This window comes from Pecten maximus, chromosome 15, assembly GCF_902652985.1.
Source record: "Pecten maximus chromosome 15, xPecMax1.1, whole genome shotgun sequence".
Taxonomy (NCBI): Eukaryota; Metazoa; Mollusca; class Bivalvia; order Pectinida; family Pectinidae; genus Pecten; species Pecten maximus.
The window spans coordinates 5,197,321-5,218,940 of NC_047029.1; the positions used below are offsets into that span (position 1 = coordinate 5,197,321).

At 35.9% G+C, this 21,620-nt stretch overlaps 1 protein-coding gene across 1 annotated transcript in view; it reads right to left on the reverse strand.

Annotated features, from left to right (window-relative positions):
- Positions 1-1,642: 1,642 nt before the first annotated feature.
- LOC117344222 (cubilin-like) overlaps positions 1,643-21,620 on the reverse strand; it is a 29,917-nt gene continuing 9,939 nt past the window's right edge. Inside the window, exons 4-10 of the mRNA XM_033906894.1 lie at positions 21,153-21,246; positions 16,022-16,134; positions 9,771-9,953; positions 8,756-8,837; positions 7,847-7,971; positions 5,085-5,231; positions 1,643-4,454 (exon numbers count right to left, since the gene is read on the reverse strand). Of these exons, the coding sequence (XP_033762785.1) occupies positions 4,204-4,454; positions 5,085-5,231; positions 7,847-7,971; positions 8,756-8,837; positions 9,771-9,953; positions 16,022-16,134; positions 21,153-21,246 (995 nt within the window). The 3' untranslated portion in view covers positions 1,643-4,203. The remainder of the gene's footprint in view (positions 4,455-5,084; positions 5,232-7,846; positions 7,972-8,755; positions 8,838-9,770; positions 9,954-16,021; positions 16,135-21,152; positions 21,247-21,620) is intronic.

Consider the following 21,620-nt stretch of genomic DNA (forward strand, 5'->3'; position numbering starts at 1 on the left):
TGTCTTCAAACTGAGTACGTCTAAGATATTTGACGCTCTGTTATCTTGCAGTGACTTTGTCCTCGAACAAACTACGCCTAAAATATTCCATACTCTTTTTTGTTGCAGTGACATTGCCCCAGGGGGGAAAATGCCATATCTATGATGATCCATGCTCTGTTTTGTTGCATTGATTGTTGCATCGTCAAACCATGTACTGAATAACCCGCACATTATTTTGCCGAAAGCTGTCACCCTTGCGTTCTAGAAAAGTAGTTTTCTTCTCTGAACTGAATGTTTAGTAAGGATTACCTCAGTGCCATGGTGAGTCGGCTGACATTATTGCGATAAATCATCGTAGCTTATATTTATCGTCATGATAGGTCAAAAATAGTGACAATGTGGGCAATGTGATTAATTTGACTTAATATCCGAAAAAAGATACCTTCAAAGCGAAATAACTACAAAAGCAAACAAACAATTAAAAACATAATAAAATTGAAAAAAACCAAGAACACATGCCGCAATTCAATCTTTAGAGCAGTCCTGTAAGTTCTATAAATAGACTAAAACTTAGAATAAATTAAGTAGTAATCTGATTGATATAGATATCATTCTTATATTGACACACAATGTATGGATCTACGGAAGTTATGAACTTTTATTTATTCAGGTAAAAGAGACATATGACATGATATCATATTTTAGAATAAAGCATATAATCAAGATCACGATGCAGATCAAAACTAAAAAGAACATTTTGTATTAGTTTAATAATTAATTTTAATTTAATCCTTACGGCCCGTTAGTATGTATATAGAAACATCAATTTCAACAACATGTATTTTACAATATGTAAGCTGATAGTTAGGGGTGGGCAAATCAATAGGCATAACAGGTGATAGTAACATAGAAACATTGCAACAGCATATAAACATATATACATTGAATTTGACATGAACATTCCCAGTCCAAAGACGTTTTTTCAACAACAAAAAAAAAAAAATAAAATAAAAAAAAAAAATAAATGACCCACCGAATTAATAGTTAATCCCACTTCAACTCCGATATCAAATATAACAATTACAAAAGAGTTTACTGATGCGTTCATCAATTGCACCAAAAATATTAATATTTAACAAAAACGGATACGGTAAAAGTTAATATATATGTAGCACGCACAGGATTATTGATTCATATCAAGTGATCAAATTGTAGATCTATTTACATGTATAAAAAATAAGTAAATATACACCTTCAGAGTTAAAATAGGTCTTTATAGTACCAAACTAAAAATAGTATTGTATACTTATTTTTAAAGAACCATACTACAATTTCTTATGGTACCAAACTAAACGAATTGTTGCTTGCTTATTTTAATAGTAGTCTACCAAACTTAAAATATTATCATATGCTTATTTTTTATAGTACAAAATTAAAACATTACACCATACTTTTTCTTATAGTACTAAACTAAAATATTATACCTTGTTTTTATAGTACTTAACTAAAATATTATACCTTGTTTTTATGGTGCCAAACTAAAACATTATACCATATTTTTCTTATAGTACGAAACTCAAAGATCATTGCATACGTTTTTAAAGATAATAAAATGCTGAAACAAACTTACCTTTCTGGTATATAGAATACTGTTAATGTCAAGACTTGGAAGAAGTGATTTATTTGGTTTTTTTTTTATATCAAATGATTGTGTAATGACTAAGTCCAGCTTTCAGTGAGTTAAGGGTATCTCTACCATGCTCGACCGGTGTCATCGCTTCTCTGGGTGTGTATAGTATGATTTGTAACTAGATAGTAAAAAGTGAATCCAAACTTTTACATGTGTATATGCTAAAACGTAGCCAGACATCATCATTTGTTTGCATTGATTGTTTTAACGTACATGTATATTAACTGCGGTATGTTTATATGATCTTGACCTGGGATTTCTAATTCTTCGCAGCTGAAATGTTTTGTCTTTGTTTTTGATGTTTTGTTTGTTTGTCGTTTTTCGTGAAATTCTGATTTTCTGTTTTGTACCCATGTGTTGTTTTCGGCGAGAATACATATATTGAGGACATTATCGTCATTTTAAATGGATCATCACCATCATCATCATCATCATCATCATCATCATCATCATCAACTCATCAACAACATATTACATCATCATCATCATCATTATCATCATCCAATCAACTACTAGCATCCTGTACCAGAAAATTGAATATCACATAAAAACTTTAAACCATGTTTATATGAACTCAACATCATCATCATAACCATCATCAATTGATTAGACATACCATCATCAATTATCATCAGTTCAATTGATTTCATATTATATAAGATTTAAGTACATACATTTGTTTTATTGCAGATATATATTTAACACATCACTCTACACCCATATTCTATACACACTCACACTCATCCTTACTTACACTTACATACTATACATATACACACACCGAGAAAAAAGAGGGAAAAACAAATAACTTAGTCGGGAGTAGGGATAATCGCAAACAAAAGAAAAAGGTAAAAACCTACTAATTCCAGATTATGGACAAATGACAAAAGTATATGCACAAGGAGAGACAGAGACAGAGATAAAGAGAGACAGAAAGAGAGAGACAAAGATAGACAGACAGACAGAGAGAGGGGATGGACTATTGGTTTCAGAACTCAACTCACAATGTTATGAAATTATGAATAACTAATTTACATGAAAAATACAGAGTTAGACATATTTCAACACCCAGGAGACAACTGTCAATACTATTACAAAGCAATAAGTTTTTCCCATTTTTCCATTCCTTTTTAAACTTTTCCCTATAAGTATCTCCTTTTGTATTCGCTATAACTTTTTGTATATAATGGTAGTCCTTGATTGAGTTAACCAATGTACTTATATTTATGGAGTTATGAAGACAACGCATTTTATATATAGTGTTTAATTATTATAAGTATTTCATTATCAATATTACTATTTACATTCTGTGTTCTACATCGAACATACAATGTACCCATTTGCTATAGCTCAGCTACTGTATTTCTTGTCCTGTTATATAAGACCAAAACAACGGACTATTTCTTTTTGGATATTATGTACAAATTGTAAGTTTTCATGTTATTTACAAACAACCGCACACAAAGAAGACCATACATAATCAAAATGACATTGTATTATAGCTCCGTGTTTCTTGATTTTTTTGATAGACAAAGGAATTTTACTCTCTGATTGTTTTCTTTTCATGTATATATATATGCTATTTGAGACATCTTCGCTCCCAGAAATCAGCCAATCATCTCTTCAAGATACTTTATAATCGAATGATAATTCATAATTTGACCTTTGCTCGAACCTTGAAATTTATCCTTTAGTCTTCGCATTAATTTAAAGGATACTTTTTGTGTTTTATTTATCCCAGGTATAATAATAGCTAATTGTCAACAAGCCAGTCACAAGTTTCAAAACTAGAGAAAGCTCAGATGAAATTATTTCAGGGCATTTATATGTGTTGTGCTTGCATGTTTATGCAGATTTCTCCGATTCAAATAAATATTGTGTATTTGTTTTTCATTTTGAAACACATTAGTGATGTATAGGAATGTTGAACAGCCATCAGTTATATCTAAATATGATAATTTCACTGGTGTCTCCAGCTTTAACAGTGAGTTTTACGAAAAGAAATATATATCACAGTCCTGAAAAACAGATAAATCACCAAATATCCATCTTTATGATAAAATATGCCTTGCACGCTTGTTTCGCGATTAGACACATGTTCGACGTCATGAGACCGTCAAATTGCCATTCACTCACCTCGAAGCTCAAAGCTGTTTAATCCAGATTGGCCACTATATATACTGATGCTAAAATGGTATATGATGCGTCAATACGAGCCCCATGGGCCTTACTGGACAACATTCACAGCAAGTTACAAATGTGTTTTCCAAGATGATGACTATCTCAGGTTTTGAACCAATCCGAAAAGTGTATTTTTGTCGGGCTCATTATATTTGAAACGTATGATTATAATCCAAATGATAGAAGTTGATATGAATCTGAATTATATTGCAAATAGTATGCATGGCTGCCATGTTGTTTATAAGACTACATGTATAGCCAGAACCATCTCCATATCAGTCACACTAAATTCCGTTTCCAGCCTCTGCTTGGTTTGTTGTGGGACAATCCCTTGTTTAATATCATCTACATCATATGTTATACCGGGTTGGAGCAGCCGCTGTGCCTACGACACCTTTTGCCTTTAACAAAAGTACGACGCCTGCGGCGGTAACAGTCACAACTACCACACCTGCTACCGAGCCGGCTGCAATCATTCCAGCAGTGGGCGCCCCATCACTAACAAGAGCCAAATTGCCAGTGGTGGTAGTAGCAGCAGCTGTTGTTGTTGTGGTTGCTGCTGCTGTTGTTGTTGTTGTTGTTGATGTTGTTGTTGTACAACCTAAAACAAATTAAATTTTGTAGATGCACTGGAAAACACTTACCAATAACAGTGGTTAACTGTGGAAAACAGTATGTGTTTAATGTCCTGTTGTAGTTTCATACAACACCACTTATGAATGCCACATGTAATTCTGACACATTTATTCCGGTAAAATATTTTTTGAAACCTTTGACAAAATTACATAAACACCTTTCAATATGATTTTAGTAATAGCTACAGAAATGCCGATGAATACAAAACTGTATGTTCTACAGTTATGCTATTTAGTTCTTCTCGGAATTCTGAAAGGAAGTAGAGGGAGCTAAAATGGACCTTAATAGGTATTAAAAACTATAAAAAAAAACATCCAGGTACATGAACTCCAATACATATTCAATTTCATTTTTGGGTCAATAGGTAATTTCAACATATAATATGAAATATGCGTGTTGATTCTGAACAGGTACTTCTACTTGCTTACAATTATTTCACATCACTTTAAACATTTGCATACACCATCGGCTACCAAGGAAGTGGACCATGGCCATATATGTTCACATAAGGCACGTGAGCCCTCTGTCAATGATTATAATTTTGATTTTAAAGAAAGATTTCTGTCCGCTCTTAAAAAGGGGGGAAGAGCAATACCTGTTCTGGTATAAGACATCACGAATCCATGATGTTCCTGGCCGTCATCTGACACCAAATTTATGCTGGCTGATGTACCCGTCGTGCTGTGGTCGGATGCGGAATTCCAGTCATTCGTAGGGCAAATATTTGGCTGTGAACTTCCGTCTGTGAATTATAATCGTAAAGACAAAAAATCAGAAAAAATGTTGGTATCTAATTAAGGCAAATTTTAAATAGAAGACCGTGATAAACACAGTGGGCGGGTGTGTAGCACAGCGATAAACTCGCTCTGCACCCAGGTGGTCGGGGTTCGATTCCCAGATCGGATATGAAAAGGTATTTGGGTCACCTGCCCAATGTGTAGACTTATTCGGGGTACTCTGGTTTCCTCCCACAGCAAGACATCCCACACGCTTTAATCCGGGCCAAAAAGAGAAGCTCATATGCGTTTTTATAACTTATTTTCCAAATGTGAAATAACAGTTAGCAAATATGTGGCTTTAAACGAGTTCAAAGACGTAATATAAACGGTGAGCAGCTAATTATCTTCTTCTACCTTTGTCGTTGCAACGGCGCATTCAATACATGCAGCAAAACAATGTGCAAACTTTGTCCATACACAGAGTCTACAGATACGTTTAAATGCGAAATTAACAATTAAGTTTTTCACATTCTACAAATAATGACATGTACATCATCAGCCAATGTTGTATATCTTCTTTCATGCAAAAAAAAAAAAAAAAAAAAAATGAAAAATGCAGTATGTTGGGGAAACCAGTACAAAGCTGAATATTATAATAAACAACCATCGTTGCTCCATCAAGCAAAACAATCCTGACTTCCCTGTGGCAAGGCATTTCAATTTACCTAGTCATAATTTGAAGGACATGCAGGTGGTTGCTATTGATCATTACCCTACCTTGGATGAAATGAAGCATTGGTCGAGGGAAAGATACTGGACTACCAACTTACAAACCCGCTACCCTCGAGGTTTGAACGAACATTAAAGGCTTTGTTCTCTACATGACCCCATGTTGGTATCAGACAATTCATCTAATTAATTATTCAATCTGTAGGAATTTCCTGAATTCCTAAACTCAAAATTAGTCGCCTCCCGCTGTCGACTTTATCTCGACAGTCCCCAAGGATCTGTAGTGTATCCCATAGTGACTTTGCGGCACTTATAAATTTTGGTTTGTACAGTCCTGATAAATTTTATATAACTTTGCTCTCAGGAACGTTGGCCAATTTGATTCTTTACCGGATAATTTGAGAGTTACACTATATTTGTTATATCGATTAGCATTTCATGGACGATAGTGCATCGCTGTATCCTTTTATAATTATTTTGGGACGAAACGTCTATAAGCACTTCGGCATTTGCACGCGCGGGATACTTTCAAATGTCTTGGCCGTTGGTCACATAGCGTTCCATGATAAAACATGGTTCTGTACATACATGTATCACGCTTGCCTCCGCCTTCGGCCCATGCTAGCCGAAGGATTCATGGTTATTTCAACTACTATCAAAAATTACTCTTACTGTATCTTATTGTATTTTCTAGTACTGTTTATATATCATGTGATTGTATTTGTATTATCCGTGTCTCGATAAAGGAGGGGGGATTGATTGACAATATTGCTATGTAATTTTTAAAAGAAAAACGAGCATTGGAGAAAATATGTTTAGCATTGAAATATTGAAAAGTGAACTGAAATAAAATGTTATATAATTGGTTTCATTTGTACACAGGGGCTGACACCTACACTAATAACCAACTTAAATGAAATTTCCACTTTCAAAATAGCCATCATGTTCCTTGATAACCACAAATGCATTTTTAAAAGTACTTACAACTGCTAAATCAATGTTTTGATGAAAACTTTACATGATATATTTATGTTGGTTTACACATTAAACCACCTATTCTGGAATCCAATAAGGCTTCCTCGTTCTGGAATCTGGAATGTAACCATATCTAATACCTGGATATGACGGTTTGTAGCGAAATATACATTACTTCAGGTTTGTCTTAAACATTTTGACTTTTGAATACAAAGGCTTACTAGTTTCCAAATAAATGTTATATCCTAAATAGTATATGATACTGGGTACATGGTCACATACCTCCATGGTTGTCTGTCCAGTAGGACACTAGCAATAATAATCCTTCATGGGATTAATGATGCCGGAGCTGTCATGTTGTATCCAAACATTGTACTTACACTGTTCATATGCCTCGAGTGGATCTGACAGCATACAATGTCCCTTGAGTGCCGATAGATCCAGATCTCGTAGTTACCATCACTGCTGAGGTGCTGACTGATGTAGCCAGTTGCCAGTGATATTTGGTATGAACCACAGGGTATTGTCTGAAGGTATTCCATATATAACTTTGGAAAGTCACAATTATCTAAAGTCGCATCTAGTTTGACTAATAGTGACTTGGTCCTTCTGGTAAAATCTGGCCATTTTCTTTTTCTTTCATACGCTGCGCTAAGGTGTAATGAACACTAATACGCGTTCATTTTGTCAGCCAGTTCCCTATCATTTGCGTCTCGCCCTGGTGTTCTAACACTTGCTATATTAAGTTGTCATTTTGAGGTTAAACCTAGCATATTGATTTGGGAAACATTACATTATTATATGGGGAAAACATTAAAATATCACAAACGTGTCGTAATTTTCTCTCATCCATTTTTCTGGTTTAATATTTGTTAAAATCAATGAACTATCACATGTACATGTAACACTTGATATTAACACATGGGTAACATACCGTATGTGACTGTTAATCTATCGTAGGTACAGTCCTTATCCGACTCTATGTCGATATAGATGAAATCTAATACGATACTTCCACAGCTATCCTGTGAGCTTATCGACCAAGTGCAGTTGCTGTCTCTGGAACACAAACATATTGTCAACATTGATTCCTTTAAATGACTCGTAGGAAGTTTGGGGAAATTGACATACTAGCTATTGTTTATTTCCATTAAGAAGAGTGTATCATAGACACTTGTGGACAAAACTTTTGTGATGCTGACTATTCAAAAGCCAAACTTATCATATTCCTTATCTATCATTTCTTAAATACCGTAAATGGCAACGTACTGTTGTCCTGCCTGCATGACCGGCGTCAGTTTCCCTGACATGTATTCCCCACAGAACATACGGTTTTCGGTTTGGTTTTTAATTATAATATATTTAGTGTATTTTAGATAGGTTGAAATATACCTGCTTCCCCTCCATTTTTGAACTTTCATTTCTTTCATATCTTCTTTCATTAATTTTTGATAGCGTTAGAAGGCAAGTATACAGACGACGGCTACTTGGATGACAAGGATACTGACGACGGATAATTGGATGACAGTCATACTGACGACGGATAATTGGATCACAAGGATACTGACGACGGATAATTGGATCACACGGATACTGACGACGGCTACTTGGATGACAAGGATACTGACGGCGGATAATTGGATGACAGTCATACTGACGACGGATAATTGGATCACAAGGATACTGACGACGGATAATTGGATCACAAGGGTACTGACGACGGATAATTGGATCACAAGGGTACTGACGACGGGTACCAAGAAGGTAAGAAATGCTAACGTCGGGTACTTGGAAGGTAAGAAATACTTACGACGGGTACTTAGAAGGTAAAAAAAACACTTACTTGGAGTACTTTGATGGAAAATTGTCGCTCGTCAGGTATTGTGTCGTGTCCGTAGCTGTTAAACTCGCAGGTGAACTGCAACCTTTTGGCATAAATAATTAATCAAAAGTATCCTGTGAGACAAATCATAGCGTTCTCTGAATGTTGCGCGGTAAGTGTCTTATTAAGGTTGGGATATTTTTATAGATTTTGTTTCTAGTATGTGTATCATTGTATAGCATACATATATATGTAGGTCAATCAAAAGGAGATTGATAAGAAAAACGATCGAAATATATCCATAGATTTGAAAATCATTTTATCATAAATATCTGACGGTAAAATGTCGATTGTAAGTATGACGATAATCAATGTATTATTTAATAGAAAATTATACAATTTGTTGCAAGAATAGAACTAATCTGCTAATGTTAATGTGTTACAAGCATATCACTGGCGCCTGTTTCTGGTTGGTATTAATAGAAAAAAAAACTATGATATCAAACTACATCAACAAGGTGTAACACTTGAAGATCTAAGATGCATCGACTGTGGAACGGAAGTAGACCTGATTGGTCGACAGTCGTAGTTAATATTGTTTATAGAGCTATCGATCAAAAATATACAGACTACATCCGTTCCACAGTCGATACATCGTCGGCTATCAAGATCGCTTTTGACACATCTTTTCATTCTTAAATTATTGTCATACGACAAAAAAAACATGCATTGATATTTAATGATTCTAAACCAAGGTACGTTACTGAAGTTTATGTGGATTTGATATTTCAATCGGATCGAAATTCCAAGTGAATCAAAGCTCACCACCACTTCTGGTTTTTTAGTGTTACACCTTGTTGATATCGTAGGAGTAGAGGTTAATATTTTTTCCTATAAATACAAACCAGAAGCAAACGCTTGTGAGCACACAAAGTTTAATCGAACAGCTTGACAATTTGTACAAGACTCAAATACGAGAATCAAGATAATAGCTTCTCCCACATGGAGTTTATATCTAATACAAGAGCAAAGTTACCTTCCGCGGAATCGGACGATGCTGTCATGTACTGGATGGTAAAACCAAGCTGTTTGGCATCCGCCTTACTATCAGATACAAAAGTGATGTAGGCGTTTCCGGAAGTGGCGACAAGGGTAAAGCTTAGACTTGATGTGCCCACATTAGGAGAAGTGTACACATTGGAGCCCGTGTTGTTCGTGCCTATTAAACATTTAAAACAAAACAAGAAATCATGATTTTGATTTTTTTTTTGTATTATTGTTTTGTCAATCGATTATTAATAAGAAATTTAGAACCAATCAAATTAGGTCTGACTGTCAACTCGGTAAAGCCTACGTCAGGTCCCGGGTGTATCTCTGAAAGCCACCATTTTTTATGCCAATGAGATGCAGTTTGTTTTGATAAGGATTATAGCCTTTTCCTGAAATAAGTCTCAGTGGCAACAAGTATATTCATATGTGAATTTCCAGTTCGGATTTAGGAATATGTATTACGATATGTACTTATACGAACTTTGATACAGCTGTGTATTTTCATTTGCTGATCTATTTTTTTTATCTAAGATTATAAACGTAATACACAAAATGACAAGTAGTAACTAATAATGATATTCACTACATGTAGTAACTTTTTTAAATCAATGAAACTATTTATTTTCAATTGTTACCTCGGATATTTTGTTTTCTTTAAGACATTACATTTTTATTTCTGTATTATCAATTTTTCATTTTAATCCTTACCTTGTATTCATATGTGCTCAGTTAGTACCAATGTGTTTTATTTGATAATGAACCTAATCATAACAATTACAACTAAATACTATTAATGTTCATTTTCCCCTTTTTATATCAAAATGGTTACATATATAGCCATATATATCGTCAAGTTCAGTTGCCTTAATTTCCTCGGATAAATGACAGTGTACAATGTTAAGTGTTATATTGCAATAATAAACAATCCACAAAAATCTAAAATAAAAAAATGGGAAGAATACCTTGCTTTGAGAAAACATTATAAATATTATCAATTATCATTACATCAATCTACATTTTACTTAGAAAAACACTTTCATGACGTCAGCAAAAATGACCAAACGAGTGTTTTAAAATCATGTTATATTTAGGGGATAGTATGTTGTTTTGAGTGGCTATACTGGCGATTAGAACATGATATTTGGTTTGAACTCGAGACCGATAGGTCGAGAGTTTAAACCAAATTTCATGTTCTAATCGCCAGCATAGCCACGAAAAACAACGTACTATCCCCATTCTAACACGTTTACTATCGCATATATTTAGATATATTGTTTTACATCGCTACAAGTACGCTGTTAAGTACTCTGTGACCTCCGCTAGTTACGTGTCATACTGTGGTGGATTGACCAATCAGAGTGAAGCTTTCAAAGTCGGTCAATTGGCCACGCCCATACTGGCGAGAGTTCGATCTGTATGTTGACGAAGCGGGGTATTTGGATTGTTGTGAAAGTCCTGTTACAGAAGATTTAACGACATATTTGGATTTATGCAGTATGCATAACGACATGGGCGTTTTGACAAAGTCAGAGTTGATGTGTTTCTATAGGCTCAACCGTTATGTGAAAGTTATGTGCACTTGTTCCATTTCATTTCGGATTTTACTTGACCTTAGATGCTTACACACGGACGAAATGAACGTTTCAATCAATAAATGACGGTAAGAATGACGTTAACGATTTTTGTTAAATTTATTAAGTTAATTCATTCTATTCGATTTCTTCACTTTCGATTCCAATATCACGGGTCATCAATCATAAATGGTGCAGAGTGTTGAATTTCGCTACGAGTCGAACTTGACGCCATATTGTTTTGATTAGAAACGGGGCGTGGCTTAACACGATATGTCATGGTTCTATCGCAGATTAGAAGTCGGTCCACAACCAATCAAAACACGCGTTGCAAACGAATCGTGTTAGAATTACTTTTAGAGTCCTGATTCTGGAAAATGGAATTTTGTCCGAAATCATAGTGACATCTTTTATTGTATCGGACTGTTTCCTATTAACGTGAATTCACCCATAATTACTGACGTGGAGTTTGAACCCAAATCTGCACATCTTGCTTTTTAAAAATGAATTTGTTCATTTTTCACATTTTTAGCGCTATAAATCAGATCCACCCAGTCTGTGTGTCCACATTTACTGCATATGTATAAAATGCATGAAATAAATCAGTTAGATGGTATTGATTTGTTGTAATAATCGTGTCCCTTTACATTTGAAAGGGCAAAGGATAACATTGTATCTGCGTATAACATGACAAATAGTCCAACTCACTTGTCAGCCCTAGTTCTAAAATTTACTCATAATCTTTTCCACGGGAGGTGCATATTTTTTATCAATTTAAAAAAAAAGTACGTCATATATCATTAAGAAAGAAAACCAATAAAAAAATAAAATATTCTGAAAGTGTCTTTCGCATCGTCGGAGGTCCACGGTTGATTGCACTACGCTTACGCTACATGGGCGTAGCGTAGTACAATTAAACATGTGTCTCCGACGATGTGTGTTGCGACGAAGAAAGGAAAATATTTATATAGTATATATTTTCATTTTTAAGGTCTGAAATGAATATTAATTTTCTATAGTATTTTTGATGATAAAAAGTCTGTATAGTTAGCACATACCAACTTCCGTTTCTGATTGCTAAGTCGGATATAAAACAATACTGGAAATGTCCCATGTAAAACACAGGTACACAGAAAAAAGCCTAACTAACCAACACATTGATGTGCTTCGAAAGTTATTACCGAACCACTCGTCCAACCGGACATATACCTCAAAGAAAGCTGCCAAACGTGTCTCAAACGTCAGGATAAAGAGTCATAGTGTGATCTGGCTGGTCAAAGGAATTCCCTGTAGAATATTGCCCTGAATGATACATCACCAAGCAAAATTCTTGACCCACTGGTTGAAGTGAAACAATGACTCCCGATCCCCCTGAAGAAGGGACCTAGTTGGCCAACAGAAATATCAGGAGACATCTGATATGAAGTCTCACTAGAGAAACCACATCTGTAAAATAGTTGAGATACCCAACAAAACTCAGGAACCAACGCAATTGGAGTTGACAGCGACCTATGAAGGCAAAGACAAACCTCCTGCATTCAAATACTTCTACAAAGATAGATTGATATGATATGTATTGAAGCTGTTACCAAGGTACACAAAACCCTGAGGAGGGGACACCACTGAATTCTCCCTGAAGGGGATAAACCTTCGAAACAGATGAGGACATATATTCTATGAATGTTCAGAAATACCTCGACCACCTTTAGCAACTTGGTGAAAACCAGAAATGAAGTTGTGAGCCCGAAGAGCATGGTACGGAACTGGAAGACCTTGTCATTGCAAGTGAAGCGAAGGTACTTCCGCGCCGGGATATGGAAAATAGTTTATGCAATGGAGATGAATTGTTGGGAGGTGTTGACAAGTGCTTCCTCTTCAGACAATTGTGCAGATGCGAACGATGTTTCTTCCGGTCATATCACTACAAAATAGGATCCCTGCCATAGGCTATGACAAATAACCCAACTTCAAGCGTACACATTTTTTGACCATGGCCATTAATATTCTGCCTCGGATATTACGATTTTCCATAATAATGTTGCCATCAGCGGGAACTTCTGGGCTTTACTGGATATCACGCTCAAAACTCTTGTCTTTTTTTTTGTTTTCTCCGCGTTTTACGTTTTGGACCTCTGGCATTTTTGAGCACATGTGTCGTCTTTTTCATTCCATATTCCGGGAACTCCAGATTTAAAATTAGTTTACGTAATGTGAATACAGCCCCTCCGATATAGCTGCACGACTCAGTGTAATAATGTTGTGGTGTAAAACTTCCTCTCATCCATAACCAAAACACGCCCAGAAGATAGAGATACTCCATCTTTCCTTCGTATTTCTTGTGCGTAGACCATACTTCATGATCTTACCTTCTAATTTTCAAATAATTGACTGATTATGCATTCGGTTTTCTTCCTCGGCTCTTTGCAGTCTTGTTTCAGTATAAAAATCCCAAGTCCGGAATCCCTTATTTTTTATGCACCAATGACATATTACAGTAACATTTTCAAAGACTGGATATACAGTCAATCGGAGCTTCCTTCCTGTACTGCATGTCATGCAAAACCATAATGAACCCATCACTTTAGTTAGTTGTGAGTCCGTTCTTGGTGGAATCAAATGAAAATTTGGACCGGATGTTTCAAAATCCAAAATGTTTCAGTTTGAGTTCAATATTATTCAGGAAATACTGTTAGTATTCTCAAGGCCGTTCCGGTACCATTCTTTCCATTTGATGTCATGTTCTTTTTTACTCTTTGATCTTGTTAGTGTATCGTTCTCCTCTCTCCAATGGAACCCGTAATCGTTCGTCTCGCTATGTCCTCGGGTCACTCCAACAGCCCGCAGTTATGTGACTCGACTTTTAATTTGATTGTCCTTTCTTCTTGACTCTTGGATATGATAATGCGCATGTAATCAAGAAAAGAGGATGGTATAACGATAGCTGACAGCCTAAAGGGGCCGTGAATAGGGTCAAACGAATGAAACGTGAAGAAGTCATTGGAATGAAACGTTTGGAGAAGACTCCGTGAGGACCGAGAATAGTATCAAACGAATGAAACGTGTAGAGAAGTCTCCGGGAGGACCGAGAATGGGGTCAAACGAATGAAACGTGTAGAGAAGTCTCCGTGAGGACCGAGAATGGGGTCAAACGAATGAAACGTGTGGAGAAGTCTCCGTGAGGACCGATAATGGGGTCAAACGAATGAAACGTTTGGAGACGTCTCCGTGAGGACCGATAATGGGGTCAAACGAATGAAACGTTTGGAGAGAAGTCTAGGTGAGGACCGAGAATGGGGTCAAACGAATGAAACGTGTGGAGAAGACTCCGTCAGGACCGAGAATGGGGTCAAACGGATGAAACGTTTGGAGAAGTCAGTGGAATGAAAAGTGTGGAGAGCAGTCAACGTGAGGACCGAGAATAGGGTCAAACGGATGAAACGTTTGGAGAAGTCAGTGGAATGAAACGTGTGGAGAGCAGTCACCGTGAGGACCGAGAATAGGGTCAAACGAATGAAACGTTTGGAGAAGTCTCCGTGAGGACCGAGAATGGGGTCAAACGAATGAAACGTGTGAAGAAGTCAGTGGAATGAAACGTGTGGAGAGCAGTCACCGTGAGGACCGAGAATAGGGTCAAACGAATGAAACGTTTGGAGAAGTCTCCGTGAGGACCGAGAATAGGGTCAAACGAATGAAACGTGTGGAGAAGTCTCCGTCAGGACCGAGAAGGGGGTCAAACGAATGAAACGTGTGGAGAAGACTCTGTCAGGGCCGAGAAGGGGGTCAAACGAATGAAACGTGTGGAGAAGACTCTGTCAGGGCCGAGAATGGGGTCAAACGAATGAAACGTGTGGAGAAGTCTCCGTGAGGACCGAGAATCGGGTCAAACGAATGAAACGTGTGGAGAAGTCTCCGTAAGGACGGAGAATGGGGTCAAACGAATGAAACGTGTGGAGAAGACTCCGTCAGGACCGAGAATAGGGTCAAACGAATGAAACGTGTGGAGAAGTCTCCGTGAGGACCGAGAATGGGGTCAAACAAATGAAACGTTTGGAGAAGTCTCCGTGAGGACCGAGAATGGGGTCAAACGAATGAAACGTTTGGAGAAGTCTCCGTGAGGACCGAGAATGGGGTCAAACGAATGAAACGTGTGGAGAGAAGTCTCCGTGAGGACCGATGATATGATTCAATATCAAAGTGGTTTCCTGTAAATTTCAAGGATTGTCCTAGCGTAAAATGGAAACCTGTGTGTTTGCGGTATAAACTAAACACGAACAGACAAAATCTCAGCTAGTTACACAATTTCCAATATCCATTAAATTACAAAAAAATTTAGTAATTTATATGCTTTAATTCAGCAAACAATTAAATAATTAATATATTTATATACATTTATTTCATATTGCAATTATATCTCCACATGCGTATAAACCAATGTTCTAAACTGTTTTTATTCTTTACAAATCGTCTGCTTTTGATAAATGTCTTCTTCATCACTACAGTGTTTGAAATTCGTGACCATTTAAAGGGACATAATTAATATAGACTTATTTCCAAATCTTTCCTCAAACTACATTTTGTCATGTATATCATGATTTATTAATACTATTTAGACACAATACTGTTTAAACTCTATTATGTTGACTAAAGAGCAAATTTAATAACATACCGTCGTAAATGGTGAGTATGTCGTTAGATGTAAACTGGGTAATCGACACATACATAAGAAAGTCTTCACTGTTTGAACCGGATGGGTTCCGTAACCAGGCACAGTTCAGGTTTCTGTTGGCAACGATACACAGAATTTTAATGCTTAGGCTTAGTATAGGCAGCGACCATTAAAGTTAAGTAGAAATGTTACTAATGTTTATCATGTTACAAATACATATCATGTCACCAATGTCTATAATGTTACCAATGTCTGTCATGTCACCAATGTCTGTCATGTTACTAATGTCAGTCATGTTACTAATGTCTGTCATGTTACCAATGTTTATCATGTTACCAATATCTGTCATGTCACCAATGTCTGTCATGTTACTAATGTCTGTCATGTTACCAATGTCTGTCATGTTACCAATGTCTGTCATATTACCTATGTCTGTCATGTTACCAATGTCTGTCATGTCACCAATGTCTGTCATGTTACCAATGTCTGTCATGTTACCAATGTCTGTCATGTTACTAATGTCTGTCATGTTACCAATATCTGTCATGTCACCAATGTCTGTCATGTTACTAATGTCTGTCATGTTACCTATGTCTGTCATGTTACCAATGTCTGTCATGTTACTAATGTGTATCATGTTACCAATGTCTGTCATGTTACTAATGTCTGTCATGTTACCAATATCTGTCATCTTACTAATGTCTGTCATGTTACCAATATCTGTCATGTTACTAATGTGTATCATGTTACCAATGTCTGTCATGTTACTAATGTCTGTCATGTTACCAATATCTGTCATATTACTAATGTCTGTCATGTTACCAATATCTGTCATGTTACTAATGTGTATCATGTTACCAATGTCTGTCATGTTACTAATGTCTGTCATGTTACCAATATATGACATGTTACTAATGTCTGTCATGTTACCAATATCTGTCATGTTACTAATGTCTGTTATGTTACTAATGTCTGTCATGTCACCAATGTCTGTCGTGTTACTAATGTCTGTCATGTTACTAATGTCTGTCATGTTACCAATGTCTGTCATGTTACCAATGTGTATCATGTTACCAATGTCTGTCATGTTACCAATGTGTATCATGTTACTAATGTCTGTCATGTTACCAATGTCTGTCATGTCACCAACGTCTGTCATGTTACCAATGTCTGTCATGTTACCAATGTTTATCATGTTACCAATGTATGTCATGTTACCAATGTCTGTCATGTTACCAATGTCTGTCATGTTACTAATGTCTGTCATGTTACCAATGTCTGTCATGTTACCAACGTCTGTCATGTTACCAATGTCTGTCATGTTAATAATGTCTGTCATGTTACTAATGTCTGTCATGTTACCAATGTCTGTCATGTACTGTACCAATGTCTGTCATGTTACCAATGTCTGTCATGTTACCAATGTCTGTCATGTTACCAATGTCTGTCATGTTACTAATGTCTGTCATGTTACCAATGTCTGTCATGTTACCAATGTCTGTCATGTTACCAATGTCTGTCATGTTACCAATGTCTGTCATGTTACCTATGTCTGTCATGTTACCAATGTCTGTCATGTTACCAATGTCTATCATGTTACCAATGTCTGTCATGTTACCAATGTTTATCATGTTACTAATGTCTATCATGTTACCAATGTTTATCATGTTACTAATGTCTGTCATGTTACCAATGTTTATCATGTTACTAATGTCTATCATGTCACCAATGTCTGTCATGTTACCAATGTCTGTCATGTTACCAATGTCTGTCATGTTACCAATGTCTGTCATGTTACCAATGTCTGTCATGTTACCAATGTCTGTCATGTTACCAATGTCTGTCATGGTAACAATGTCTCTCATGTTACCAATGTCTGTCATGTTACCTATGTCTGTCATGTTACCAATGTCTGTCATGTTACCAATGTCTGTCATGTTACCTATGTCTGTCATGTTACCAATGTCTGTCATGTTACCAATGTCTTTCATGTTACCAATGTCTGTCATGGTAACAATGTATCTCATGTTACCAATGTCTGTCATGTTACCAATGTCTGTCATGTTAATAATGTCTGTCATGTTACCAATGTCTGTCATGTTACCAATGTCTGTCATGTTACCAATGTCTGTCATGTTACCAATGTCTTTCATGTTACCAATGTCTGTCATGGTAACAATGTATCTCATGTTACCAATGTCTGTCATGTTACCAATGTCTGTCATGTTAATAATGTCTGTCATGTTACCAATGTCTGTCATGTTACCAATGTCTGTTATGTTACCAATGTCTGTCATGTTACCTATGTCTGTCATGTAACCAATATCTGTCATGTTACTAATGTCTGTCATGTTACCAATGTCTGTCATGTTACTAATATCTGTCATGTTACCAATGTCTGTCATGTCACCAGTGTCTGTCATGTCACCAATGTCTGTCATGTTACTAATGTCTGTCATGTTACCAATGTCTGTCATGTTAATAATGTCTGTCATGTTACTAATGTCTGTCATGTTACCAATGTCTGTCATGTTACCAATGTCTGTCATGTTACCAATGTCTATCATGTTACCAATGTCTGTCATGTTACTTATGTCTATGATGTTACTAATGTCTGTCATGTTACTAATGTTTATCATGTTACTAATGTCTGTCATGTTACCAATGTCTGTCATGGTACCAATGTCTGTCATGTTACCAATGTCTGTCATGTTACTAATGTCTGTCATGTTACTTATGTCTATGATGTTACTAATGTCTGTCATGTTACTAATGTCTGTCATGTTACCAATGTGTGTCATGTTACTTATGTCTATGATGTTACCAATGTCTGTCATATTACTAATGTCTGTCATGTTACCAATGTCTGTCATGTTACTAATGTCTGTCATGTTACCAATGTCTGTCATGTTACCAATGTCTGTCATGTTACCAATGTCTGTCATGTTACCAATGTTTATCATGTTACCAATGTCTGTCATGTTACCAATGTCTGTTATGTTACCAATGTTTATCATGTTACCAATGTATGTCATGTTACCAATGTCTGTCATGTTACCAATGTTTATCATGTTACCAATGTATGTCATGTTACCAATGTCTGTCATGTTACCAATGTCTGTCATGTTACCAATGTGTATCATGTTACCAGTGTCTGTCGTGTTACCAATGTCTGTCGTGTTACCAATGTGTATCATGTTACCAATGTCTGTCATGTTACCAATGTTTATCATGTTACCAATGTATGTCATGTTACCAATGTCTGTCATGTTACTAATGTTTATCATGTTACTAATGTCTGTCATGTTACCAATGTCTGTCATGTTACCAATGTCTGTCATGTTACCAATGTCTGTCATGTTACCAATGTCTGTCATGTTACCAATGTTTATCATGTTACCAATGTATGTCATGTTACCAATGTCTGTCATGTTACCAATGTCTGTCATGTTACTAATGTCTTTCATGTTACCAATGTCTGTCATGTTACCAATGTTTGTCATGTTACCAACGTCTGTCATGTTACCAATGTCTGTCATGTTACCAATGTCTGTCATGTTACCAATGTCTGTCATGTTACCTATGTCTATCATGTTACCAATGTCTGTCATGTTACCAATGTCTGTCATGTTACCAATGTCTGTCATGTTACCAATGTCTGTCATGTTACCAATGTCTGTCATGTCACCAATGTCTATCATGTTACCAATGTCTGTCATGTTACCAATGTCTGTCATGTTACCAATGTCTGTCATGTTACCAATGTCTGTCATGTTACCAATGTCTATCATGTTACTAATGTCTATCATGTTACCAATGTTTATCATGTTACCAATGTCTGTCATGTTACCAATGTCTGTCATGTTACCAATGTCTGTCATGTTACCAATGTCTGTCATGTCACCAATGTCTGTCATGTTACCAATGTCTGTCATGTTACCAATGTCTGTCATGTTACCAATGTCTGTCATGTTACCAATGTCTGTCATGGTACCAATGTCTGTCATGTTACCAGTGTCTGTCATGTTACCTATGTCTGTCAGGTTACCAATGTCTGTCATGTTACCAATGTCTGTCATGTTACCAATGCCTGTCATGTTACCAATGTATATCATGTTACTAAAGTCTGGCCTTTTACATGTCTGTCATGCTACTTGCAATGTTCATGATGATTTTCTAGCTAAATATTGCAATATATATTTTTTCTTTGATAAGTATTTTTTGTGCTCACAGGATTTTATTTAAAACCAATGAATCAATAAATAGTTGTTTTTCTTCAAAACAAAACCCCACCATCATTTCAAACAAACTCTTTTAAAATTCTTTAAACTTAAACGCTGCACGGGAAAACATTATCATATTAAAGCCTATCAAGCTACAAATAGACCTATAAAAAGTGAGACAGGGGATGTTACCTATGTTGTGAACACTATCCCCTGGTTGTAAATGATACTACATGTATTCATATCACAATACATTGTCTGTATTGTCTAAAAAAAAACAAGCAAATGATTTTGCTGTGTGCCATTTTGGAAGCTTTATGTTAACTACTGTTTCTTGTTTATGAAAGTGTAATTTTAGAATTGGTAACATAATGGACATTTTCACCTTACCAACCCATTTTCCGTTGCTATAGCAACCATGCAGGTGAGTTTCCAGAGTTACATTACTAAAAATACTGAATCAGTACTTATGTTTGGGTAAGAATCTACTCAAATTATTTTGCAATATTTTTATATCTGAAATAGCAAAATTTCTGACAATTACTATATACATTTTGAAAATTGCCAGAATTCAGAGCGGGGAAGTTAAAATCACGTAAAATAACACTATTTTTATAAATACATGTAGATGTAATTATAGTTATAATCGGTATCTTTAGAGAAAGTTTAACATTCCTACAAGTCATATCTTAACAATACGTCCAGTTCATACTTCTGTTCTAAACATGTTTTACTTTATAGATTTCAACAAACAGAACCTTTTGCCTACATACTTTTCTCCAGTAATGAGATGGGTATATACATGTCGTCAGTACGATGTATACAACATCAATCTTTATTAAGGAAAGAATGGTGCATCTTTAAAACAAAGATATATAAGGAAACTTTCTGAGACGCCCTCTACTTACTGTGTGTACAACCCGCTGCTTGGATACGTAAATGAACCTATTTCATAGGTTGATATAGTGATATCCGTGGGTGACCCGGAACACTGTGCTCGAACTAAACGTAATGAAAATTAAAGATGAAATTAAACAAAAAGATTGATTTTAAACAAGATACATTGGTAACAAGTAAATGAAACAAAAAAACATCATAAAAAACATTAATTAAATCAAAGAAAACCAAATATTTTCAAATCGAGAGGACTCAAGCGGAACTAAACGGAAGGGAGGCTAACACAACTGATATAGCGGGTATTTGCACACGGCCTTTCAATTGATATTCAGGCGTTCGATATTCTAACTATGTTGATACAACAAGCATTTCCACATTTTAATATGTCTATAATCTGCGCATGTGCGGTCCATTAATTATGATCGGTAAAAACAATGCATGTGTAATTCATGCAGTTGTATAATTTATGTGCACGTGTA